General features: G+C 40.7%; 1 protein-coding gene across 1 annotated transcript in view; it reads right to left on the reverse strand.

Moving 5' to 3' along the window:
• The window catches only part of LOC128053312 (coiled-coil domain-containing protein 162-like), a 150,210-nt gene that overhangs the window by 64,969 nt on the left and 58,165 nt on the right, over nucleotides 1-27,076 (reverse strand). Inside the window, exons 13-21 of the mRNA XM_052645813.1 lie at nucleotides 25,350-25,505; nucleotides 23,050-23,143; nucleotides 22,244-22,381; nucleotides 15,536-15,690; nucleotides 14,306-14,417; nucleotides 12,548-12,597; nucleotides 10,506-10,682; nucleotides 3,773-3,890; nucleotides 447-612 (exon numbers count right to left, since the gene is read on the reverse strand). Coding sequence (XP_052501773.1) covers nucleotides 447-612; nucleotides 3,773-3,890; nucleotides 10,506-10,682; nucleotides 12,548-12,597; nucleotides 14,306-14,417; nucleotides 15,536-15,690; nucleotides 22,244-22,381; nucleotides 23,050-23,143; nucleotides 25,350-25,505 — 1,166 coding nt within the window. The remainder of the gene's footprint in view (nucleotides 1-446; nucleotides 613-3,772; nucleotides 3,891-10,505; nucleotides 10,683-12,547; nucleotides 12,598-14,305; nucleotides 14,418-15,535; nucleotides 15,691-22,243; nucleotides 22,382-23,049; nucleotides 23,144-25,349; nucleotides 25,506-27,076) is intronic.

Genomic DNA, 27,076 nt, shown 5'->3' on the forward strand with positions numbered 1-27,076 from the left:
GTCATTTATGAGGAAATATTTCAGTCCTGTCTTTCTGAGCATTCCAGGTGGCTCAGATGGTAATGTGTCTACCTGCAATGGGGGAGACCTGGGTTCAATCCCTGGGTCAGGAAGATCCCCTGGAGAAGGAAATGGCAACACACTCCAGTACTCTTGCCTGGAAAATCCCATGGATGGAGGAGCCTAGTAGGCTACAGTCCATGGCATCACAAAGAGTGGGATGCGACTGAGTGACTTCTCTCTCTCTGAGCATTAAGGGCTTCACAGTAATTAATTAGGTGGGGGAAATCCTTCCACAGTGTATACTGTATATGTATATCAAATATTACATTGTTCACTCAAATTTTATTCTTCAACTATGCCTCAATAAAGCTTAAAAAAAAAAAGCATGTCATGGAACTTCAAGTGAATATTGAAGGCAATGTTAATCACCTTTAGTCACTTACCAATACCCTCAGTTCCTCCCCAGTCACCTCTCAGAGGGTTAGGACTCAGAGGAAATTCAAACCATGCTGGACAATTTCCAAGTTTAGCAAAACTGAAAAGGTAGGCCACGATGTCATGGAGAGGGGCTATCAGCTGCAGAGTTAGCTTTAAGGCTCCAAAAGCTACCTGTGAGTAAAATCAATACAAAGAAATAAGTTTCAAGAAATTTCTAAGGGGACACAAAAATATATGAGCATTGATTAGGGCAATATATTTAAGAATTTTTAAATAAACATTTTCACATAATAATACATGATAATAGCTACAAGACAGTATCTGAAAAAATGAACAACAAGCTTTTCATGAACTCAGGTTATACAAGTCTTTTGACAAGGTAACTCCTGCTGGGGAATTAAAACAATGTGTTTCTCTTTCTTTAAAGCCATTGGTGGCCAAAAAGACATCAAAATATGATTGTATTACCAATGATCAACAAATTACAAAGTTCACAAATAAATTCCTAGCAGGGACTCGTATTCAGACAACATTGCCCTGAGGGCTGTTATTTCTTCCTACCTATAAGGAAAACATAACTACTTATCAACATAGTTTAAACACAAGACTAAAAAACAAACAATGGATCTTAAATATCAACATTCAGCAAAGGAAAAGAGAAAAATTATGACTTAACTGCAGAAAGTAGCAGTTTTATATTTTTTAAAAGCCCTAAAAAATGCTCATGGTGAATAAATGAAGTAAAGGGTAGTTCTATTTCTAATTTCTTGAGGAATCTCCACACTGTTTTCCATCATGGATGCACCAATCGTCATTTCTACTAACAGTGCACAAATGTCTCTTTTTCACCACAACTTCACCGACAGTTGTTCTTTTGTCTTTTTTAATAACAGCCATCCCAACAGGTGTAAGGGATACCTCATCACAGTTTTGATTTGCATTTCCCTGATGGTTAGTGATGTTGAATACCTTTTCATTTATGTGTTGGTCATTGGTATGTCTCCTTTGGAAAAATGTCTACTCAGGTCCTTTGACCATTTTAAAATCAGATTATAGGTTTAAAAAATTTTTGTTTTGTTTTGTTCTTGCTTTTGCTATTGAGTTATATGAGTTCCTTACATATTTAAGGTATATATAGTTTGCAAATATTTTCTCTCATTATGTAGGTTGTCTTCTCCTTCCATTGATTTGTTCCTTTGCCAGCAGAGGTTTTTTAGTTTGATATTATCTCACTTGTTTATATTTGCTCTTGTTACCTATGCTTTTGTTGTTGTATCAAAAAAAATCATTGCCAAGACTGGTGTCAAAGAGTTTTTTTTCCCGGTTTTCCTCTAAGATTTTATAGTTTCCAGTCTTAACAGTTGTCTTTAATCCACCTGAAGTTAATTTTTGTGACTGGTGTAAGACAGGGATCCAGTTTCTTTCTGTTGCATGTAAGATTATCATATATGATCCAGCAAACCCACTTCTGGGGATATATCAAAAGAAATAAATCAATATATTAAGGAGATTATCTGCACTTCCATGTAGAATTACTCACAATAGTCAAGATATGGAAACAACCTAAGTGTCCAGTGTATGGATAAATGGATAAAGAAAATGTCACACACACAAGCATACACATACACAGGAATATTATTCAGACATAAGAAAGAACTGCCATTTACAACAACATGGGTAAACTTGAATGACATTAGGCTAAGTGAAATAAACCACAGAGAAAGACACACTGTATGATCTCACTCATATGTGGCATCTAAAAATGAAGGTCAAACTTACAGAAAAGTGGAAATGGTGGGGGAAATGGTGCGATGTGGTCAAGAGGTACAAACTTTATTTATAAGATAAGTTCTAAGGATCTAATATACAGCATGGTGACTATAGTTAACAACATTGTATTGTATACTTGAAATTTTGTTAGAGTTGGATAAGCGTTCTCACCTCCAAAAAAACAAAAAAAAGTAACTATGAAGTGATGAATGTATTAACTGTGGTAATCATTTTATAATGATTAATCATCATGCTGTACAATTTAAATATATACAATTTTATTTGTTAATTACACCTCAATAAGTATTAGTTGGGAGAAGGAAATGGCAACCCACTCGAGTATTCTTGCCTAGAGAATCCTGTGGACAGAGGAGCCTGATGGGCTGCTGTACAATTAAATCATCATGCTGTACAATTTAAGTATATACAATTTTATTTGTTAATTACACCTCAATAAGTATTAGTTGGGAGAAGGAAATGGCAACCCACTCGAGTGTTCTTGCCTAGAGAATCCTGTGGACAGAGGAGCCTGATGGGCTGCTGTACAATTAAATCATCATGCTGTACAATTTAAATATATACAATTTTATTTGTTAATTACACCTCAATAAGTATTAGTTGGGAGGACGAAATGGCAACCCACTCGAGTGTTCTTGCCCAGAGAATCCCGTGGACAGAGGAGCCTGATGGGCTGCTGTCCATAGGGTCGCACAGAGTCGGACACGACTGAAGCAACTTAGCAGCAGCAGCAGCAAGTTATTGTTGCTCAGTCATGTCTGACTCTGCAACCCCATGGACTGTTTGTAGCCCGCCAGGCTCCTCTGTCCATGGAATTCTCCAGGCAAGAATACTAGAGTGGCTTGCCATTCCCTTCTCTAGAGGATCTTCCCGACCCAGGAACTGAACCAGGATCTCCTGCATTTCAGGCAGATTCTTTACCATCTGAGCCACCAGGGAAGCCCCACACGTCAAAAAAGTTGAGCGGGGCGGGGGTGGGGTGGGTGGGGGGTGGGAGGGGGTGGAAAGGGTGAGAAACCTAGATTGCTAAACAGGTTTTCACTTCCAAAGAAAAATCAGAATGTTCCCAAATTGCCGTTTTCAACACTGCATTTTATTTAGTTAACAGTTGAATGATTTATGCATTTCTGTATCTATTCTTTTTAATGGTTAACCTTTATCAGTAAATGAGGTACTTAGAGGAACTCTTCAAAACACAGAAACCAGCTAATTACTGTGATTAAGTGTGATCTCAACCTCTCTTCAGCTTCAGCACATCAGGGTGGAGTTTTCTTGGAGCTGGGGAGGAAATTAAGGATTAATAAGGAGTCTCAGAAGCTCCATTAGTGTTCAGTAATGACCATGGAGAAGCAGAACTATGAAATAATGAGGCACAAGGGAAATTATAATAAAGCAAGCAAAATATGAGAAGCTGAGAGATTTCAGTTATTAAATGTTTCTGGGGAAAAAACCCAACAAGAGATACTCTCTGAAACTGACATGTTTAACTGTGGGACATAAAAACAGCCAGTTTCCATTCTGGCACACATAAAAAAATACAAACCTTTTCTGGCAGAGTTTTGAACATAACCAGCACTTCAGAAGGATGGGGTATGAACCATAAGTTGAGGAAGACTTTCCCATCAGCAGACAGCAAACGCCGTGGCCGGGGCTGAAAACTCCTGCGGTATGAGAAGAGAGATCCGGTAGTACAGCGTTTGTCTCTCTAAAAGGGGCTCCTGGTGTGAACTATTTCTACCTCCGCCCTCCAGCCGCAGCACCAGAGACCGCATTGCTGTACACACATCGAGTGTCTAAGCCCGAGGGCAGCAGGACTCCTTTTCAGGCAGCTCGCAAGGGGACACAGTTATAAATAACTCACCAGGAGAAGAGCAGTTGGGCTGGTTTTAGCCACAGCTGTGTTGGGAGGAAAGCGTGGGCGCAGATGCAGGGAAAGGTGTGATAAGAAAGGAAGCAGAGAGGGCATGAATTAGGTGCTGATGAAGGAGGAAACAGACAGAACAGGCCCGTCTTGAAAGCAGGACTCCATCTTGGGCTGGACTCTGGACTTTGATCTATATGCCCAGTATCTATGGAAACGACATACCAGCTGGAAAACCAGACCCCTGAAGGGAAGACCCCCAGGGCTCATACCTAGACTCTCTGTCACCTAAAAGAATACGCTAATTATCTGTGTAACCGAATAGAATCATAAATTCTATTATGCTTATTGGGGTATGAGCACAGGCCTATTGATAATTGTCCACTGTTTACTACCTAGGCCTAAGGCATATGAATCACTGGTTATCTTTGACTGTATCTTTCTTTTCCTTCATTCAGACTAGTTTCAGGGAATTTAGGGAGGTGGGTTTGGGCACGTAAACCTAGGGTATATAACGTTTTCACAAAAACTGGTCAGGGTCCTTGGCTAAGAGGAGACTCTGCCTTGGTCCCACCGGTGTAATAAACTGCACTCCACTATCTGCATTGTCCTTCTGAGTAAATTTGTTTCCCAGAACATGTGGCTACAACACTGACACCATACTGGGGGTGACAATTTTCTCACTTAATTCTTATGACAACCTTGGGACGTTCCTATGCTGTTCGTGGTTCACAGAGGAGAAAACAGAGGCCCTACCAGATGGCTGGATGGCATCACTGACTCAATGGACATGAGTTTGAGTAAACTCCTGGAGTTGGTGATGGACAGGGAGGCCTGGCATGCTGTAGTCCATGGGGTCGCAAAAAGTTGGACACGACTGAGCGACTGTACTGACTGACTGACCAGGTTACAAAGATCTTGCCTAATCAACTTGTAAGAGAAGAAGTTGAGATTTAAGCACAGATTTGTCCAGTTCCAGAATTCAGGCTCCGGGGACCAGCTTCTGTTTTCCTTCCTTCCCCACCAGATTCCTGTCAAGTTCTCCAGACTCTGGCCCTCTTTTCCCTCCTCCTTCCTATATTGCACTAAGTCACTTCAGTTGTGTCAGACTCTTTGAGACCCCATGGACTGTAGCCTGCCAGGCTCCAGTGTCCATGGGATTTTCCAGGCAAGAATGCTGGAGTGGGTTGCCATGCCCTCTTCCAGGCAATCTTCCCGACCCAGGGATCAAACCCACATCTCTTGTCTCCTGCATTGGTAAGAGGGTTCTTTACCACTAGCTGCCACCTGGGAAGCCCCTCTTCAAATATTGGGTTGGCCAAAAAGTTGGTTCAGGTTTCCCCATAAGATGTTACAAAAACTTAAATGAAGTTTTTGGCCAACTCAATACTTTATCATTTCTTAGGCACCAGTATAACAGGTTTTTTGTTATAAACATAATTCATTTATGTCTGGTTTAAGGATTCACACAGCTCAGTTACCTACTACCTGGCCTGGGGTATAGAACACGGCCAGTTCCTTGGAAGCCCCTTCACAGTTCCTTAGTCCCAACTTGCTCCACCTTGGCTGGCAGTGCCTCAGACCACCTCAGTCAAAACAGGCAAGAACCGACCTCCTCACCCCCACCCCCACCCCGATCCTGGGCTTCGTCCTGTGTTAAGAGAACCATAACCTCCAAGTCCTCAAAACCAGAACCCAGGGTTTTTAGATGCCTCCTTCTTTACCCCTCAGGTCCTACTGACCCCACAGCTCTCTTGTGTGCAGTCTCCACTCACACTCCATTGGTCTATAGCAAGGACTCTCAATGGGAGGGTTTCACCTTCTCGAGAGCATTTTGGAAATCACCGGGGCAGTTTTTGATTGTCATTATTTCTGGGTCCTTAGGAGAGATTCAGATGACCCATTTCATTTCCTAAAATAAAATGTAATTCATTTTAACTGAGGTCTAATGTTTTCCATATCAAACATTCTGAATATGAAACTTAAAATTTTTAAAACTCTACTTGGGTTAGTCTCAAGCCTCAGGATTTTAATCAGGTAATTTGAAGTTCAGAAACAAAGCATGGTCGTGTTAGCTTGGAGAACTTCTCTTATTTCAGCCACCAAAAAGTCAGACTATCCATTCCTGGAGCAGATCAAAACCAGCTTAATCTCGTCCTATCTCTGTTATTTGTTCAAAGGTGCTCCAAAGAAACACTACAATCAACAATGAGCACAGCCGATCATGTGAACTACACTCCCACCAGCACCTTCAATTCTTTACTTCTTCGTACTTACAGCCCATCTATCTAGCAAAACCCCAACTCTGGATCCCTCTAGCTAGCCTGCTTTCTGCTTCTAGTCGCATGTTGCTGAGCACAGCTGGAGGAAATCACACTGCTAATTTTATTGATGCAACAAATAAATGGTTTCCAGTCTGAGCTGTGTCACGCCAGGAAAAACTGGTTTTCTTTCCTTTGATCAGCTTTCATGTCCATTTCCGTTTTTCAGTAACTCCAAATCTTCCTTAAGCCTCATACCAGATTCCTAGCAGCAGATGATGACATGGTCTATTATTTCATAATTGAATCAAAGGGGCTGGACCTGCCTCCACTACCTGAGGGCTCATTTCCCCCTCCCCATCCTCTCTTTCAAACCAAGGGCCAAGGCAGAAGTACACACCCAGGGTATGAAGTGAAGATAGGCTCTGCCCTCAAGGATCTTACATTCCAGAGGCAGCTAGACTTGAAGCATGATGCTGTGATGGATGTGGAGGAATGGAAGTATGTGAAAGTGGAGAACATCTAGAATAAGAAGAGTCTGAGACTCGTTGGGAGACCAAGGGAAGAAATTCATAGCTGGTACCTTTGAGCTGTGATTCATTATCTCCCCCTCCACATTCCTCCTCTTAATGGCATGACCATTCTTCCCGCCCCCCCATTAAAAAATGTGATAAAACATTCATTAAATTTACTATTTTAACTGTTTTTAAGTGCACATTTCAGTGGCATTAAGTACATTTACACTGTTGGGCAACCTGCCACCATTTATCTACAGAAAAAAAATCTTTTCCATCTTCCAAAACTGAAATTCTGTACCCATTAAACAACAGCAAGACTACCATTTTTTCATTCACAAGCCAGAGACTCTGGGTAACATCCTAGATTCCTCTTCCTTCTCCTCACTCAGTTCTGCATTAAATCCAGCACCTAGCTGATTTAACTTTCCTAAACATCCCCTGTCTGCGCAGTTTCAGTACGTTCCTAAATGGTCACCAGCAATCATCTTGCCCCCCTTCTCCCTGTTTGAAAGTGAAAGTGTTAGTTACTCAGTCATGTTCGATTCTTTGGGAGCCCATGGGTGTAGCCCACCAGGCTCCACTGTCCACAGAATTCTCCAAGCAAGAATACTGCAGTGGGCTGCCATTTCCATCTCCAGGGGATCTTCCTGACCCAGGGATTGAACCTAGGTCTCCTGCATTGCAGGCAGATGCTTTACTGTCTGAGCTACCAAGGAAGCCTGTTTGTTGAAGGACAAAGAGCAGACTTCTGGATCTTGCCCATTGCACTTTCCATTCTGCTTCCCCAACTCATTCTCACATACCCTGGAACAGGAGCCACTGGGAGGTCCACATGGCTGTCTCATATCATGAGATATGCTGTCTCATATCTATGTGGGTCTCCGAGCTTGAACTGAAATTCTTTCCTTGTCCACCTGAAACACTAGTCTTTTCAAGACCCAGGTTTAGTGCACCCCCTTCCCTGAAGCCCACCTAGTTCTTCATCCCCACCTCCCTGATCCTTGAGATAATACTGAATATTGCCTGGTGGGTTCTTTCATTATACTTCAATTTTATTCTTTATCACAACGTTTGGTCATTGTCTATTTCCCCTTGCCTGAAGGGCCAGAACCATGTTTAATTCATTGCTATACAGTTCTTGGCACCAAGGCTACCATGTACCATTGTTCAGTTTGTGTCCTGAGGCAACCAGCAGTAGCTAAAATCCAGCCTATACTTGACTTGCCAAACTGTGCACCCTGGCATGGGACTACCCCTGCCCAAAGGAAACAGCACTTTCTTATTCATGAAGCAGCCGTGTGCGAGAGTGGTGGATCTGCCTGTCACACAGTAAGGGCTTGAGTATTAGTGTCCTCTCTCTTTGTCCCTTCTTCAATCATCCACCAGCCAACACCACTACGCCTTGCTCCTGGGAGTATGGCCATGCGTCAGCCTAGTCGAGACTCCAGTCTCCTCTAGAGCCATGAAGGGCACAGAGCCCTCAAGGGGCATCCTTCTTTGCAGGAGAGCTTCCCCTGGCCCCTCTTCCATTTAGGTTCTGGTTCAGGGGCAGGGTGTTTCTGCTAAAACTAAACAGTATGTTTCAGCCCTTTAAGGATTAAGTAGCATCTTAGAATTTTAAACCTATGGAATATATGGGACTCTTCTAGTCAAGGAGATGGCAAACACAAGCAGGGAGGCCTTTCCTTGACCATGGTCATTGGCAATCAATCACAACAATCTCATAAGCTTGGGGTGTCTTAGAATCCTTAGCAGGACACTAATACATTGTTGGAATCTTCATTTAAAATAAAATATTTCTTATTCTTAATATAACCCAACTCCTTATTTTAGGAATAAGGCAAGGACCTCTATCCATGACCCTCATTCCTCAACTCTGTCCCTTCATCTTTAGCTAATCTTGATCAGAGTCAATGACATATTTACCTTTGCAACTCCAGTATACATAGCAAAGGGCTTGATACTAAGTAAGCACTGAACAAACAATGGTTGAATAATCCATGAATGATAAGGGAGCAAAAGAGTTGTCTGATACAAGTGGTCTTTCAATTCCCTTCTATCTTTCTGTTCTGTGGTCATATTTATTAAGTATTACCCTTCAGTTCAGTTCAGTTCAGTTCAGTCGCTCAGTCGTGTCCAACTCTTTGTGACCCCATGAATCACAGCACGCCAGGCTTCCCTGTTCATCACCATCTCCCGGAGTTCACTCAGACTCACATCCATCGAGTCAGTGATGCCATCCAGCCATCTCATCCTCTGTTGTCCCCTTTTCCTCCTGCCCCTAATCCCTCCCAGCATCAGTCTTTTCCAATGAGTCAACTCTTCGCATGAGGTGGCCAAAGTAGTGGAGCTTCAGCTTTAGCATCATTCCTTCCAAAGAAATTCCAGGGCTGATCTCCTTTAGAATGGACTGGTTGGATCTCCTTGCAGTCCAGGGGACTCTCAAGAGTCTTCTCCAACATCACAGTTCAAAAGCATCCATTCTTTGGCGCTCAGCCTTCTTCACAGCCCAACTCTCACATCCATACATGACCAGTGGAAAAACCATAGCCTTGACTAGACAGACCTTTGTTGGCAAAGTAATACCTCTGCTTTTGAATATGCTATCTAGGTTGGTCATAACTTTCCTTCTAAGGAGTAAGCGTCTTTTAATTTCATGGCTGCAGTCACCATCTGCAGTGATTTTGGAGCCCCCCAAAATAAAGTCTGACACTGTTTCCACTGTTTCCCCATCTATTTCCCATGAAGTGATGGGACCAGATGCCATGATCTTCATTTTCTGAATGTTGAGCTTTAAGCCAACTTTTTCACTCTCCTCTTTCACTTTCATCAAGAGGCTTTATAGTTCCTCTTCACTTTCTGCCATAAGGGTGGTGTCATCTGAGGTGATTGATATTTCTCCCTTACTCAGCACTAAATTCTGTGCCATGCCATAAGGGAAAGAGTAAGGAGGGAGGCAACTTACCCTATAGGGTGTTTCTGCTCGCTCTTAGAGGCTATGCAACTATGTAATACCCTCTTCTTTTCCTTAAAGGAAATGTGGTCACTTACAACAAATGTATGCCAACTCCTCCACCCAAGTGAGTGAACTCTAGACAGGCTGAGTTAAGAACATTTGGAAAACTGGATAAGGCATGCTAAGGAAGTATAGAAGCAGCTCCACTCTTCTCACTTAATAGCATTCTATACATATATAAATATATATATAGTTTCTCTATCAGAGAAGTACAGAAGGACACTGATTTACCCAAAGCACTGAAGTATAGTTTTTTTCCTGAATATTTCTTCTACTCCACTGAATAAAATATTAAAGCCACAACAGTTCTATATTATGTCTACTTATTTGTTCACTTATTTTAGATTATGGCTTATATAAAAGGGTGTGACTGATGAAAATTTCTGGGTACTCCAGGGCAAAACAAAACTTCATAGATTGAAAAAGCAATCATACAGCCCATAAACAAAGAACTCCTTCTGTATTCAAATACAAAGATACTCTTATTCTTAGAGTATAAACTCTTTCTTTTGCCCTTCTGGACAGAAGATCAAGGTTAAATACCAAACTTAATAAATCTCTCCCCTGGGAGGAGTGGGGAGGGGATGGGGGAATAACCAGCTCGAAAGAAAATTCCACACCTGGGGTCATTCTTGAGGCCATCATTGGAGTTCCTCAACCCCTTCTTTTCTTGCCGTTGTCCCACCATGAAAAAAGTATCTCTGATGGTAGGGAAATCATCCAGTAGGGCTCTCAGGCTGTTACAGTATGCTATGATCTGCCCCCGGAGAGCATAGTGAGACATATGGCGGTTGAACCTGAAAAGTCAGAAGAAGACATAATGTGCAGAGGTGAATTCAAGTTGTTCAATCTCTCACAGAAGTTCGAGGATCTAAGTCCCTGGAGACTTTTCAAAGAGAATAGAGGACTTCTGTCAAGAAAAACTTCTGACTTGGTCAGATTGCTATTGCCTGAACACAAAGGCATGAACCTCTTCCAAGTGCCTCTTATCTGTCATTTCTGATGCTGCTTCCTCTGTGTGTCAGAGGACAGTTCAATTTGCTTTCATCCCAGAAACATTACTATGAAAAAGATAGTGGAGGTGATAGAATTCCAGCTGAGCTATTTCAAATTCTAAAAGATGATGCTGTTAAAATGCTGCACTCAATATGACAGCAAATTTGGAAAACTCAGCAGTGGCCACAGGACTGGAAAAGGTCAGTTTTCATTCCCATCCCAAAGAAGGGCAATGCCAAAGAATGTTCAGACTACCGTACAATTACACTCATTTCACATGCTAGCAAAATAATGCTCAAAATCCTTCAAGCTAGGCTTCAACAGTATGTGAACCAAGAACTTCCAGATGTACAAGCTGAATTTAGAAAATACAGAGGAACCAGAGATCAACATGTCAGCATTCACTGGATCATAGAAAAAGCAAGGGGATTCCAGAAAGACAGCTACTTCAGCTTCATTGACTATGCCAAAGCCTTTGACTGTGTGGATCACAACAAACTGTGGAAAATTCTTAAAGAGATGGGAATACCAAACTACCTTACCTGCCTCCTGAGAAACTTGTATGCAGGTCAAGAAGCAACAGTTAGAACTAGAAATGGAACAACAAACTGTCTCAAAACTGGGAAAGGAGTATTTCAAGGCTGTACATTGTCACCCTGCTTATTTAACTCATGTGCAGAGTACATCATGCAAAATGCCAGGGTGAATGAAGCTCAAGCTGTAATCAAGATTGCTGGGAGAAATATCAATAACCTCAGATATGTAGATGATACCACCTTAATGGCAGAAAGCAAAGAGGAACTAAAATGCCTCTTGATGAAAGTGAAAGAGGAGAGTGAAAAAGCTGGCTTAAAGCTCAATATTCAAAAAACTAAGATCATGGCATCTGGTCCCATCACTTCATGGAAAATAGATGGGGAAACAGTGGAAACAGTGACAGACTATTTTGTTGGGCTCCAAAATCACTGCAGACGGTGACTGCAGCCATGAAATTAAAAGACGCTTGCTCCTTGAAAGAAAAGCTATGACCAACCTAGACAGCGTATTAAAAAGCAGAGACATCACTTTGCTGACAAAGGTCCATCTAGTCAAAACTGTGGTTTTTCCAGTAGTCATATATGGATGTAAGAGTTGGACATAAAGGGGGATGAGCACTGAAGAATCAATGCTTTTGAACTGTGATGTTGGAGAAGACTCTTGAGAGTTCCTTGGACAGTATAGAGATCAAACCAGTCAATCCTAAAGGAAATTAACTCTGAATATTCACTGGAAGGACTGATGCTGAAGCTGAAACTCCAATACTTTGGCCACCTGATGCAAAGAACTGACTCATTTGAAAAGACCCTGACACTGGGAAAGATTGCAGGCAGGAGGAGAAAGGGACGACAGAGGATGAGATGGTTGGATGGCATCACTGACTCAATGGACATGAGTTTAAGTAAACTCTGGGAAATGGTGAAGGACAGGGAAACTTGGTGAAGGACTGTGCTGCATAGGGTTGCAAAGAGTTGGACATGACTTAGCGTCTGAACAACAATAGGACTGTTAAATAGGCTTATTTAAACACAAACCAGCTAACTAATTGTCCAGATTTCTACATAATACTGCTGTTTATTGACTTCGGAGTCAGAAATCAGAATGTATAGTTTACATATATTATACTCACTTCTGGCAATATTCAACTATAACATCTCTCTTGACTTTCCCAATTTCATCCTGTGATAAAAGAGAATGATAGTTTTCCTATTAGACAATTGGGTATAGGAATTCCCCAAGCTAATATATGTGCACAAACTTATAGCCAACTTAAAGTGGGAGTAGGTCACACCATTGAGATGTTCTTTCTGAAGGTCAACCTATTGGGAGGTACTCTCCCTGTGGGTCTTTTCTACTCCTGCACATCTTGTGAGTACACTAAGAATTCAATGCCCTGACGACTTTTTACCTGAACCATTTCTCAGGGTTATGTTCGCAGAGAGCAGTCTGGAGGGATGAGGTAATGTCTCCCTCCATGAAATAGAGCAAGTTTGCTATAATAGAGGTAGATTCCTAAACTCAAGATTCTTCAACTGTGACACAAAACTGTGTACAACCTCGGCTCCTCCATGTTGCCCCTGTGGGACCTGGGAGGCAAAGCGAGATGACACAAACGTGAGGCTCATGATGCTGGCTCTACTGTGAGTAACAAAGTTCTTTTTCTCTGACCTAAGAGTCTAGTGTTCTCTGTCAGCATCTTCAGAGCAGTAACAGGCTACCTTCTTAGCTTATAAGTAGGCTAAAATCCCAGACCTTGACAAAACCGACAAGTATCTTGCCTGAATCCTTTCTAATCTGATAGGCATTGGATATTCCTGAAGGGCAGTTAATGAGCTAATATATTTACACTTGATCAGTATTTTTTTAATATTATAAAGAGTAATTTATGTATCAAAGTAATTTACTTAAGTACTTATCAGAAGGAGTCGTTTGCCCACATCATTGCTGAGCAGTAATCTAGAAGCCCTAGTTTCCATCATATCCAATTTGTAGAACTGAATTAGGTAAATTGAAGTCCTTCCTTTTCAGTCATTAAAGAACAAAGCCTAGAGATTATAAACCTCGTCATTTCATTTCCAAATAACTATATATTAGCCTAAGGAATTCCTCATCAAAAAAGTAATGAGTAATGAAATAATATTCATAAAATTAAGCAACACTTTTAATGGACTAAAGGTTTAAATTTTATGGAGAAGGAAACGGCACCCCAAAGGTTGCTGCTGCTGCTGCTAAGTCGCTTCAGTCGTGTCTGACTCTGTGCGACCCCATAGATGGCAGCCCACCAGGCTCCCCTGTCCCTGGGATTCTCCAGGCAAGAACACTGGAGTGGGTTGCCATTTCCTTCACCAATGCATGAAAGTGAAAAATGAAAGTGAAGTCACTCAGTCATGTCCAACTCTTAGCGACCCCATGGACTACAGCCTACCAGGCTCCTCCGTCCATGGATTTTCCAAAGGTTAGGTTAGTATAAAACCCTTAAATGCAAACATGGTGGCAGTGTCTGAAAAACATAGTGGTGATGTCATCAACCTAACAGGTGAATTATAGATGGCAAATGCCCTTGCTCACCTTGTCTAAACCTCCTAAGCACCTGTGGGTCACTCAGGAACCATGAAATGTTCCCAAGTAGGTACTGAAACTCTTTCTGTTTAGAAAGTGACAAAGCGTAATGTGCCCTTGCGAAAATGTACATATTTTAAAAAGTAGACTGCAATTTGCTTGACTTCCTTCCTTTCTATTTCTTATTGAACTCTCTTTTTCAGTTCTTTATATTTTCAATGGTTTTACCCAAATAGGCTGAAAGCAACAGGTTCCAAGTTAAGGATTCTTACTTGCTCAAATGTAAAAGATGATGAGATCTTTAGGGAGCCCTTCTTACTATACTCACAAGGTTTTTCATTCTGTCAGCCATGGCTTGTTTCCTGAGGAGGAAGGTGTTCAGCATCATGTCCCGCAGCCCCACCTTTTCTAGTTGAATAGACACGAAAGCTTCCGGAGCCCTGACAAGTGAACAGAGGCATGTGAGCCCAAGGCAGGAGATGAGTGCCCATACAACCAGAGGACTTGAGAACTCTCTGACTGACAGGAGCACCTGGGGCTGCAAACTGGGCACTGCAGCAGGAGAACAGGTAACTCTGCTTCTGTGGTCCTCACCTGCTTCAAGTGTTTCTCTTATATTCACTGGGCATGCTGCTGTGTCACCATCCTTGTTGGGGACCACGGCGTGCCTAGAGCATGCACCAGCAGTCCCCCCCACTCCCAAACTCCATAGCCTGGCCCAGTGTTTGTACTCCCAGTGTCCCTTTGTACCTTCCTGTTCTGAACTGTAGGGGTCCCTGGACTGATGTGGCCTTAAGGGTCCTCCTGACTAGACACATTGGTCTTAAATCTCCCATCCACACACTGGAAGTGTGGATTTAGGACACTTGAACTCTGGCCATGTGTCAGATTAATGGCATATTGAGGAGTAGAGAAGCTTTGCTTGTCATTTTCTTTTTCATTCTAAATTTGCCAAGATTAGACTAGAGTGTCATTGGTATGCCTCAGTTATTCAGAGTATTCGTAATTATTACAGAATACAAATCTCTCTCTTTGTCACAGTGAGATGAGATCAGGATATAACAGGATGTCCCTAGTTTATAGATACATATCTGTAGAGGCCCTGCCTCTCTGACAGTTACCGTTCTATTATTCTCAGCAATGGAAACACCCGTGGTAGGATAACGAGGGTAGTTCTGTCCTTTTCGGTTTAAAATAGAAGTGGAAAACTTGGACATGCTCATACTTTCCTTCCTTATGTTCTACCTTCTTTGGAGTTTGAAAAATAGAGAGGGAAGGAGGGGATGACAGGAAGAGAAAGATAAAGGAAAAGAGAGAGAAGAGAAAGAGGTTGAAATTGGGAACTGTTGACTCTCTTTCATAGACTGGAGCATATTAGAAGAAGCTAAGCCTTCTTGTTCATACAATGTTTTCAGACAAGGTCTTAAAAATTTTAACACATGGTGGTCACTCTGGGAGTTTAGGCATCCTTCAATCCCATAATACTTGTATTAAATTACTTAAAAGATGATACTTTTGTTATTATAAACAACCCCCCACTGCTACCCCCATGCAGTACCTTTTGGTAGCCTGGAATCTTTCTGAAGGATGAGTAAGGGCATCTGAGACTTTTGGAATTGGGGCTAACAGCATGCCTTCTATGCCATTCACAATTCTGGAATTTCTTCTGGTTGGACCCACTCCACTATGATTTCTCAGACCAGAACTTATTTCCTACAATATTTCAAACCAAAGTGAATTAAATTTGCTGAATTTGTAGGTCTTGTGGTGCTGACAGTAAAATTATCTAACAGCTGTAACTGATGCCAAATATATGTAAATGGCTGGGTACCCTAGGGGTGAGAGAGAGAGGAAGGGAGAGAAGAGAAGAGAAAAAGTAAGGGAGCGCATGGAAGAGATACCACTTTGTACAATGAAAGGGTGAGGCACGAAGTGTGACTATTTCCAGAAGAGAGTTGTCTAAAGTGCTCTCAGAAAAAATTTCTCCATCTTACAAGGTGGCTAGTTGGAGTGCTTTGTATAGGGGCCTCTCAAGAAATACAGCTGATGAGCTTCAGGGTACAAGATCGAAAAATCATCTCAGGGTGCCATTCTGGTACAACCTAAGCAGATGGAGGTGGGCTGTATATGCTGTCCTGTACAATGTAATAATGAAGGAGGGAGAGGTGGCAGGATGGTGGGGAAGAAAGGGAAGAAAAGGGGAATCTGCATCTTCCAATATTCCTATTATTTAGGGAGGATAAATACAAGGAAAGAGAGATAGGATTCTTTTACATTTTTCTAAAATACTAACTAAAAGAAAAACATTAAGCCTTCAAAGGAAAGCCCATTCTTTTTCAAAGAAAGAAGGTTTTCCACAGCTGAATTACTGAAGGAAAGGAAAATGAGGCAAAAGAAAAAAATCTTGAGTTAAAAAGTCCTAAGTTTCCATCTTGATTTTTTCTGAAGACTCTTGGGCTAGCCCAGTCTCCTAAAAATAGTAGAATATACTAGTTCAGAAGACACAAGGGGCCTTAGAAAGGATATGAGTGAACTCAGAGGAAAGAAAACAAGCTCTGTAATCAGAGCCCAGTGCTGACGCTCAGCAGGTAGTCTTGGCTCTGTCCCTTAACCTATCAGCCTCCATCTCCGAAGGTTATTCAGAGCATTCCATGAGTCCAGGCTCATCCATCACTTAGCTTACCACCGTGCCCGGACAATAGAAACTGCTAAATTGAACCCTTAATTTCTTGACTCCCTCAAGTGCATCGAAAATCCCAACTATGATGATGGCATTTAGAAATGGGGCCTTTGGGAGGCAATTAGGGTTAGATGATGTCAAAGGGCAGGACCCTAATCTGATAGGGCTGGTAAAGCTGGTATAAGAAGAAAAAGAGACACCAGGACTTTCTTTCTGACTTGAGGACAGTGAGAATGTGGCCATCTGCAAAGAGAACTATTACTAGAAACTGACATGCTGGCTACTTGATCTTGGACTTCTAGCCTCCAGAACTGTGAAAAAACAAATTTCTGTTGTTTAAGCTACCAGTCAGTACTACCTTGGTATGGCTTCCCTAGCAGACTAATGCAGAAGCTGTAAATATTCTCTGCTTCTACACTTCTATCATTCTCTTACTTCCCTACTCTGGTAGTCTGGCTTTCACTCCATCCCCATTAGAATAGCTCTCTCAGAGTCAGCAATGAACTTCTGAGAATGTAAAATAGCCTAATTTCAATTCCTGCTCTTCTTGTTTTCCCTCTACATTTAATTCAACTTCTTCCTTCTCCTCCTAAAATATAATAGCTTTATTTAGGTATAATTGACATTCAGTAAACAACACACAAAGTACACAGTAAATTAAAGTATAAAGTAAATTAGATAAGTTTGGACATAAAAGTATACAACTGTGAAACCATTACTGCAATAAAAATAAAGACCATAGCCATCCCTCCTACCCAGCCCACTTCCTCAAGCAACTACTGCTCTGCTTTCTCCAACTATAGATTAGAACGCACTTCCTAGAATCTTATATAAATGGAATCATGCAGTTATATATTCTTTTTTTGGTTTGACTTCATTGATATTGTTGTATATGTCAACAACTTATTCCTTTGTATTGCTGAGCAATATTCCACTGTAAAATATACCACAATTTATTTATCTATTCACCTGGTGGTGGACATTTAGATTTTTTCCAGCTCTTAGCTGTTTTAAATAAAGCTGCTATAAACATTTACATATGTCTTTGGACCGACATGTGCTTTCATTTCTCTTAAGTAAATACCTAGGAGTGAAATTGCTGAATCATATGGTAAGTATATGTTTAATTTTCTAAGAAACTGCCAAGCTGTTTTGCAAGGTAACCATTTTGCATTCCCATCAGCAGTGTATGAGCTTCAGATCCTCCATGTCATGCCAAGACTCAGAATAGTTAGTTTAAATTTTAGCCATTCTAGTGTGTATGCAGGGGTTGCTCACTGGAGTTTAAATTGCATTTCTCTACTAATTAATGTTGTTAAACATTATTTATGTGTTTATCTGTCACCTGCTCATCTTCCTTGGTGACTCATTTCTTCTTGAAACACTCTCCACCTTTGGCTTGGACACAGTAACAATTTTATTATTGTATCAATTTTATTACAATTTTATTTTATTACACAGTAACAATCTTAGTAACAATTTTATTCTCTGTTTCTTTCCTTCCTTCCTCCCTCCTTTCCCTTCCTTTTGCTTGTTCCCTCTCAAAGTCTCCATCATTTATTCTTCCTTACTATATCAGACTTCCTGTCCCACATCTGTAGAAGAGTATATAAATACACACACACACACACACACACACATATATCTAAAACTCACATGTATTACTATATATATTCATGTATTCATATACTGAAGCGACTTAGCAGCAGCAGCAGCAGTGCCTCTCTACCCCTCCTTGTGCTATGTCTTTTCAGGCTATTACTCTAAATGCCTTCCCACCCCTGTTCTATTTTCCTATTTGGTGACTTTCACCACTTACTTCCTGGAGGAATCTCAGGAAGTGACTTAAAAGCCTCTCAACCTGGAAAACCCCATTTATATCTGTTTTACATATTGGTATTCTTCATAAGATTAATTGAAGAAAAGATTCCATATGTCAACTATGCATGAAGACCACAGGTGGGGCCAAGCTGGGCATCCATTTTTTCCTAGTACTCATTTGTCTTTTCATACTATGCTTGAGCATCAGAAGGTCTTCTCTCTACTCAAAATGATCACATAGTCATCTCTGCCAGTCAAAACACTCATCCTTCAAGTTTTTCCAAATGTCCCCACTCTGTGCTGCCCTTTCTGGTTCCCCAGATGTGAGCTCTCTTTTTAAAAAATTCCTTGTATAGCTTGTTGAACCTCTATTATTCCTTGTATTTAAACCACTTATGAGCCTGTCCCCATTTTAAACACTGGATATAATTTCTCTAGTATTCTTGCCTGGAGAATTCCATGGACAGAGAAGCCTGGCAGGCTACAGTCCATGGGGTCACAAAGAGGTGGACACGACTAAGTGACAAACACTTTCATTTTCACTTCATGAATCAGACTTCAGCATTATCTGATGAGCCTAACTTAAAGTATGCACTGAATTAAGACTTGAGGGGTTGAATTTTTAGAAATCAATATAACTTACTCTATCCCTATTTTCTACTTCAGTATTTGATTTCTCTGGGAATTAGTATTTGGCAGTAGAAGTGAAGATTGAATATTCTTGCCATACTTATGAATGTATACTCTTTTATTAATGTAAAGAGTGAAAATACAGAAATGTGCTAAGGGGTAAAATGTGGTAAGCTGTATAGAATTCATATATCAAGAATATAGATGCTGGGAAAGACTGAGGGCAGGAGGAGAAGCAGGAGAGAAGATGAAATGGTTGGATGGCATCACTGACTCTATGGACATGTGTTTGAGCAAACTCTGGGAGATAGTGAAGAACAGGGAAGCCTCAAGTGCTGCAGTCCATGGGGTCGCAAAGAGTCGGATATGACTAAGAGACTGAACAACAACAATTTACAATTCATAAGGCTTAGAGAATGTTTAAGACCATCTGGAAAGTTGACTTCCTAAAGTTATATTTAATTTTGCACCTAAATTACATTCAAAAGTATATAGACATAAGAGAGAACTATATAAAGTTGTTTTTGGAAATGGGGGGAAATCTCTGTGAATTAATTCAGAGTGATTTCTAGGATATACTGGTAAGTGGGAAAAAATGCCTTAGAGTATTATATACAGATAAAATCAAAAACCCCTTCATGATAAAATCATCAAAAAGCTATGAATAAAAGGGAGTGTCCTCAACTTGGTAAAAAATATTATCTAAGAAAAACTCATAGCTAACATCATATGTAATGGTTAAAGATTGAAAGCTTTCCTCCTAAGATAAGGAATAAGACAATAATATCCACTCTCACTGTTTCTATTCAACCTTGTACTACAGGGTCTAGCTAGGGCAATTGGACAAGAAAAAGTAATAAAAGGCATCCAGAATGAAAAGAGAATGTTAAATTTATCTCTATTTGCAGAAGACATAATCTTTTACATAGAAGATCCTAAGGAATTTACAAGCTCAGCAAGGTTGCAAGATAAAAGATCAATTGTCTTTCTATAAATTAATAATGAACACTGAAAATGAAACTAACAATTCCATTTACAATAATATAAAAATAATAAAATATTTTGGAATTAATTTAACAAGAGAAGTATAGAACCTGTACACTGAAAACTATAAAATATTGTTGAAAGAAATTAAAGAGTACATAAATGAAAAGACTTCCCATGTTTATGGATCAGAAGATTTAATATTGTTAAGATGGTAATAGTATTCAAACTGATTTACAGGTTCAATGCAATCCCTGTCAAAGTCCCAAATGGCTTTATTTTTTCAGAAATTGACAAGCTGATCCTAAAATTCATGTGAAAATGCAAAGGACCTGAAACAGCTAAAGCAATCTTGAAAAAGAACAAAGTTGGAAGACTTATACTTAATTTCAAAACTTATCACAACTCTACAGTTATCAAAACACAGTGGTACTGGCATGAAAACAAACATATAGACCAGTGGAATAGAATTAAGAGTCCAGAAACACACTGTTACATTTATGGTCTATTGATTTCTGTTAAGGGTGCCAGGACAATTCAATGGGGAAAGATGAGTCTTTTCAACAAATGGTACTGGAACAGCTGGATAACTACACTCAAAAGAACGAAACTGGATGCCCTATCTCATACTACATATAAAAATTAACTATAAATGAATCATAGACCTGAAAGTAAGAGCTATAACTACAGAACTTTTAGAAGAAAACATAGGAGTAAATTTTTGTGACTTTGATTAAACAATGGTTTCTTAAATATTAATATAACACCAAAAGAACAAGTGAAAAAATAAAAATAGGTAAATTGGACACATCAAAACGAAAAACTTCTGTTTCAAAGAACATCATCAAGAAAGTAAGAAGATGATCTTCATAATAAAAGAAACTATCATATACTTGAAAAGGAACTTATATTCAGAATATGCAAATAACTCTTACAACTCAGTAACAAAAAATTCAACTTTATAAAAGGGCAAAGGATTTGAATAGACATTTCTTTAATATATATTTACAAACAGCCAATAAGCACATGGAAATATGTTCAATGTCATGTCATAAATAATTAGAAAAATACAAATCAAAGCCACAAAGAGATATCTTTTTACCCTATTAGGGTGGCCAAAATTAAAAAGATAATAATAAGTGTTAGCAAACTCAAAACACACATATGTCCTTAGAAAAACTTATGCTTAAATGCTCATGGCAGTATTATTTATAATAGTCAAAAAGTAAAAACAACCCAAAGTCTGTCAGTTGATAAATGGATACATAAAATGTGGTATATACATATACTAGAATACTATTCATCAGTAAAAAACAAAACAAAAAGAAAATGAAGTACTGGTACTTGCTACGACATGGATGAAACTTGAAAACACTGTGCCTAAGTGAAAAAATTCTGACATAAAAGGCCATATGTTGTATGATTCAATTTATATGAAATGTCTAGAATAGGGAAGTCTACAGAGACAGAAAGTGGATTACTGGTGGCTAGGAGATGAGGAAAGTGGAGGATGGGGATTGACTGCTAGTGGATACAAGATTTCTTTTTGAGAATGAGGCAATATTCTGGAATTAGATGGTAGTGATGATGATATGATCCTGAAAATTATATGTTAAATGGTAATTTTATGTTATGTGAATTATATCTCAATAACAACTAAAAAGTTCAGGAGAATATCTTTTGTGTTACCGTTTGTGACAAAAAGAAGGGCAAATGTATGCTTACTTTTGCAAAAAGAAATACAGGAATGATAAAACAGAAAACAATGGAATCATCTGTCTACAAAGGGTAGGAGTGGAGGAATAGGCTATTTTCTGCTGGCTGATTCTAGCTGGTCAATATTACAGCATTACACACAATGGAAAAATTAAAATTATTAGCAAACTTCTGTAAATTAAGAGACCCAGTAAGAATCTGATCATGTGTTACTATGTATTAGGAAAGGAGAAAGGGAGGGGAAGAGGGAAGCAAAGAAAATAAAAATATAGGGGGAAATGGTCAAAAAGGGAGAAAGGGAAGAAGGGAAATGGAAGGATGGGGAAAAAGCAAGTAGGGAGGAGTGTCAAATTGAGGGAGGGGAAGGGGGATGGAGGGAGAATGGGGCAGCCTGACAGTAGCAGTAGCATGCCTCAGGCTTCTCTTACAGCTGACCTTGACATCAGCAGGACAGCTCCCACGGGGAGTGTGATAGAAGGATGCCTGCTGGACTGCCACCATTAAAGCATTCTTCTGAGTAGCCTGGCATGCTAGGGTCACTTGCATATTTTCCACTCCTGAATGGCACAAGAGCTAAAGGAAGAAAATGTAAAAGTAATTAGGAATTTCTCTTATACAGAAAGAGATTAAGTTGAGGGTGGGGATCACCACTCACTCAACAGGTAAATATATGGATCAAGCTGTTGGATTTGCCGAGACCCTTGCTCCTCAGCGACAAGCCTAAAGCTGGTTTCTCCCTAAGCAGTATTTCATCCTGTGAAGGCAGGCTCTAGGCCGAATTGCTCTGTATCTGGACACCATCAGGTTTCCCCAGTTGTCAGATGCAGGATGCATAGGCTCTGATGAACTAGCAAACATACGCTCACAGGCAGGCTCTTGTAAAACTGCCAACATTAGATTAATGTTTAAAACATACACACACACATACAAACCTGCACATACACATACAGAAACAAAGAAGTCCATCTGAGTGGCAAGGAAAGATAACACCAGGTTTGAAAATATCGCTGGACTGCCAGGGAAGTCCCAACATGGGTTTCTTTTTAATACCAAGCAGAGGTTATCTCAAGAGGTATTACATGTCAGACAAGGAAAGCCATCATCATTATTTATGAAGGTGGAACCTTTTCTTGTATATGGGATCAAACTAATATGAATTAAACATTATACTTTTTAAGGAATATGCAAACAAGTTGCTTAATTTTACTTTAGTTTCCTTTTTATAAAAAAAAATAATTTACCTCAAGAATGGCTTCCTTTGTATAAAAACTAAATTTGCCAATTTGGTTATCATCCACTTCAGAGATAGCTAAGACAAGAGTAGCAGGAGAATATCTGCAAGAAGAAACATGAGGTTATTTTGATGCGCCATACAGTTAGCCAGGAGATGCCTGTTCTGGAGGGACAGAGTGACGAGATCAGCTCTGAAATACCAGTAGTAACAGCAAGGACAGATTTTACACAAGAGTTAGCATTTCCATCCAAAAGCTGAAGGGCTCCAGTGTCTTTGCAGTCCTTACTGGCCTCAATCTTCTTGCAGTTTGGTTGTGGTAACCATCTATCTCAGACTTTCTGAAATTCTTTTCTCATGATCACTATTCCTTTGCTCTCTTCCATATTTCTTCTTACCTCCTTGACCTCATTTGCACAGGCCCCTCACTGACTTGGCCCCATTTATTCACTTCCTCACTCTCTCCCATGGTTCCAACAATTGTCTAAATGGTCTTTGCAGCCATGTTTCTGCCTTGGGACATGGTCCTTCATTCATGACTATAAGACTCTGTCAAGTAATTGAATATCTAGGAATCTTGGTTTCTTCATCTGTAAATGGAAATACCACCTATCTTAATGGAGATAATATGCATGAATGTGCTTCTCAAAATGTAAGTCACTATGCTCATGGTTGGATGGCATCACTGACTCAATGGACATGAGTTTAAACAAGCTCTGAGAGACAGTGAAGGACAGGGAAGCCTGGCGTGCTGCAGTCCATGAGGTCACAAAGAGTTGGATCTGATTTAGCGACTGAACAACAACAATAATGCTCATGTTTGGTATATGTTGTTGTAATGGCACTCCAAAGTGATAACTTGAAGGAATTAACACATAAAACACATGCAAATTCAAGATACAAGTTCCTTGGATGTAAAAACCTTCCCCTGGTAATTCAGAAAGTGCTTCAGATCTTGAAGGATCTCTGGGTCATCATTGGGAGGACCAGTCACCACTTGGCCAGGCCACAGAACATTCAGACAGTTTGTGTTGATGGGTTGATTCTGGCTGAACAAAAATATGGCCTATTTTCATAGCAGTGTAAAATAACCGCTCTGGCAGGAGGCCCTTGATGATCCAGAGAACAGCTTGGCTCCAGGTTGGGGACCTAGCCTCGTTTGAGGCCCAATCACACTTCCTGCCTTCAGCTTCTGTGAGATATCTTTGTATCTTTACAATAAATCACCTTTTTGGTTTAGGTTATATGACAGGATATAGCATGGGGGATTTTGCTTTCAGGGGACAAGTGGCAATGGCTGGAGACATTTTTGATCATCACAAATGAGGGAAAGCATACTGCTCACATCTGGTAAGTAGAGATTGGGGATGTTATTAAACTACCTCTGATGTAAAGAACAGCCCTCTCCAAGAAAGAGTTTTCCAACCTCAAATTTCAAATTTCTGAGGCTGAGAAATTCACTCTGTGGTCCTAACCCCTTCATTCCAGCCTATGCTCTCTCCTTTAGCATACTGCTAAACTTTGAGCAGTGATACACAATAGCAAAGCAAAGGTGACCTTCCCTCTTTTAGAGTCAGCTCTGCCTTCCTTGGGGTGGGACTCATACCAGGAATCTCCAGGACAAAGCTAAGACCCCTCATGGGAAGACAGACAAGGAAAGAAGAGGGAGATGAGTTTAACCCTGACTTTGTATGGGGGGAAAAGATTCCCTTCCCCCACTGAGTAGATTCTGGTCTGTTACTAGTAAGAGTGTTTTCTTTTAGGCAATGGGCTAAACCTATGGGGCATGAAAAAGAGGTTTCACTGGTTTGAGTTGGCATCTTACACTGGCAAACAAAAGAGCCTGACATATTGCCATGTATGTTAGATACACATTGCATTAGAGTTTTGAGCAAACAGTTGCTAAAAACCTTGACTGACTTTTTCCTGGTCCCAGGGAAAGTAAGAGCAGGGACCTGGGCAGGGATCCATGATTCTTGCCCCATCAAACCAACCCTCACACCCCGTTCTATCTGGAAGCAACATGGTTGCCCTGGGCAGTTGCTGAGCCTAAGATTCCATCCATTTGAGCTCTCTAATCTGATTCTTCCATTTTTCAGTTATTCGATGTTTTTAATCAAATTATCCCCCTTGATTGAGATCTTATTTTTTCCCATCCTATTAAAAGGAAAACAAAATATTGACATCAAGGCAGATAGATTATAAGGGAGAGAGTTTAGAATGCAATTGCATTTGTGATGCTGATAGAAATTATTTTTCATTGCCATTCTACTGTTTCATTATTTTTACTTTGACTCTCTCAAGGCTCACCTGTCTATGCAACCACTGTCCTCCAGCAGAGAGGTTATAAAGACAGGAGGTGGATGGACCACCTTGTCCTTGTGTGATGCAGATTCAAAGTGAACAGGCCTCAGATACAAATGGAACTCCTCAAAACCCATCTCACACGCCAAATCCTTATAGAGACTAAACGAGAAAAAAAAAAAAAAAGCCAAGAACATTTGCTATTAATTTCCCTAAAAGGAAAGCAAGTGGTAAGAAAACCAAGCCATCTGAATAAGCATAAAAGCAAAAGTCAAAACAAAAGTAAGCCAAGTCTGATGTGAAATAAATGAGTCACAAAGGTTTTGAGTTTGCCCTCAGCTATGATGGTTAAAGATAGTAGTTAAGGTAGGAGGAGATATGCTTGGGCACTTCCCCAACTCTCATTTCCTGCAAGCTGGCTTCTGTCTTCCGAGCGCTCCTGAGGTCACCAGTATTGCTCTCAGTAGAAAGTTGACCATTTTTTCTCAGAGATCCTCGGGGCTGGCTGTCTGCTCCTTGAACCATTTTGTTCTCCTGAATCCAGGATCTCCATGCTTCTGCCTCATAACCACTCTGTCTTCACTGGCTTCTCCTTTTTTTCCTCCTTTTTTTTTTTTGAAGCAGCCTTCCTCCACCACCCAATGGCAACCCACTCCAGTATTCTTGCCTGGAGAATCCCATGGACAGAGGAGCCTGGTGGGCTACAGTCCACAGGGTCGCAAAGGTCGGACATGACTGAGTGACTTCACTTTCTTTCCCCCACCACCCATGCCATGCCATTGGCCTTGTTGGAGACCCTTCAGGACCCCATGCAGGTTATCCAGATTGCTTGGGAGGGGACCCCACCAGCCGCTCCCTCAGGCTGTTGATGACACAGTTGCTCATTGCTCTGATGGACCTCAAAGAGCTGCACCCATGCCATGCCAGGGCCCTGGCTGTGGGGGGGGTGGGGGCCAAGCACCACTGCCCACATCCTGCCACTGCTGCTGCCACTGTTTTCTGGCTTCTCCTCTTCATTTTCAAATTCCTGGTGTTTCCTGGGGTTCCAAACCCAGTCCTCTTCTCACCTTCCCCCTGTCCTCCTTGGGAAGTCTGTCATTCAACTCTGGGCCATTATCATCTCCCTTTTGGGTAAGAATCTGTGACCCTGTCTCTGTCCTCCTTCAACTCTGAGCTCTATTCCCCCATGACTTGCAGCCAGGCTTCACTCAGATGTCACTGTGGCATTTCAGCCTTTTGTGTTTAGAATTCCTTCCTTTCTTCTCTTATCCCCATTTAAACACATTTCTTCATCTTGAGAAGTTGGTACATTAAGGCTGAGTTCAAATGACACCTACGTTAGTTTGCTAGGCTGCTGTGGAACAGTACCAAGAACTGGGGGTGGTGGTGCTTAAACAACAGAAATCTGTCTCAGTTCTGGAGGACAGAAGTCCAAGATCAAAGTGTTGCAGGGCTGGTTCCTTCTGAGGGTTCTGAGTGTAGGATCTGTTCTAGGTTCTCTCCTCGTCTTACAGATGTGCACCACATTCTTATGGCTTCACACTGTTTTCCTTCTGGATACATCTGTGTCCAAACCAGCTCTTCTTAGAAGGACACCAGATATACTACAGGGCTCTCTATCTTAGAGCCCACCCTAATAACTTCATTTTCTCTGTAAAAGACTCTATCTCCAAATAAGGTCACATTCTGAGGTACCAGGGCTTAGGGCTTGAACACTTGAATTGTGGAGGTAC

The sequence above is a fragment of the Budorcas taxicolor genome, chromosome 9 (assembly GCF_023091745.1).
Source record: "Budorcas taxicolor isolate Tak-1 chromosome 9, Takin1.1, whole genome shotgun sequence".
NCBI lineage: Eukaryota > Metazoa > Chordata > Mammalia > Artiodactyla > Bovidae > Budorcas > Budorcas taxicolor.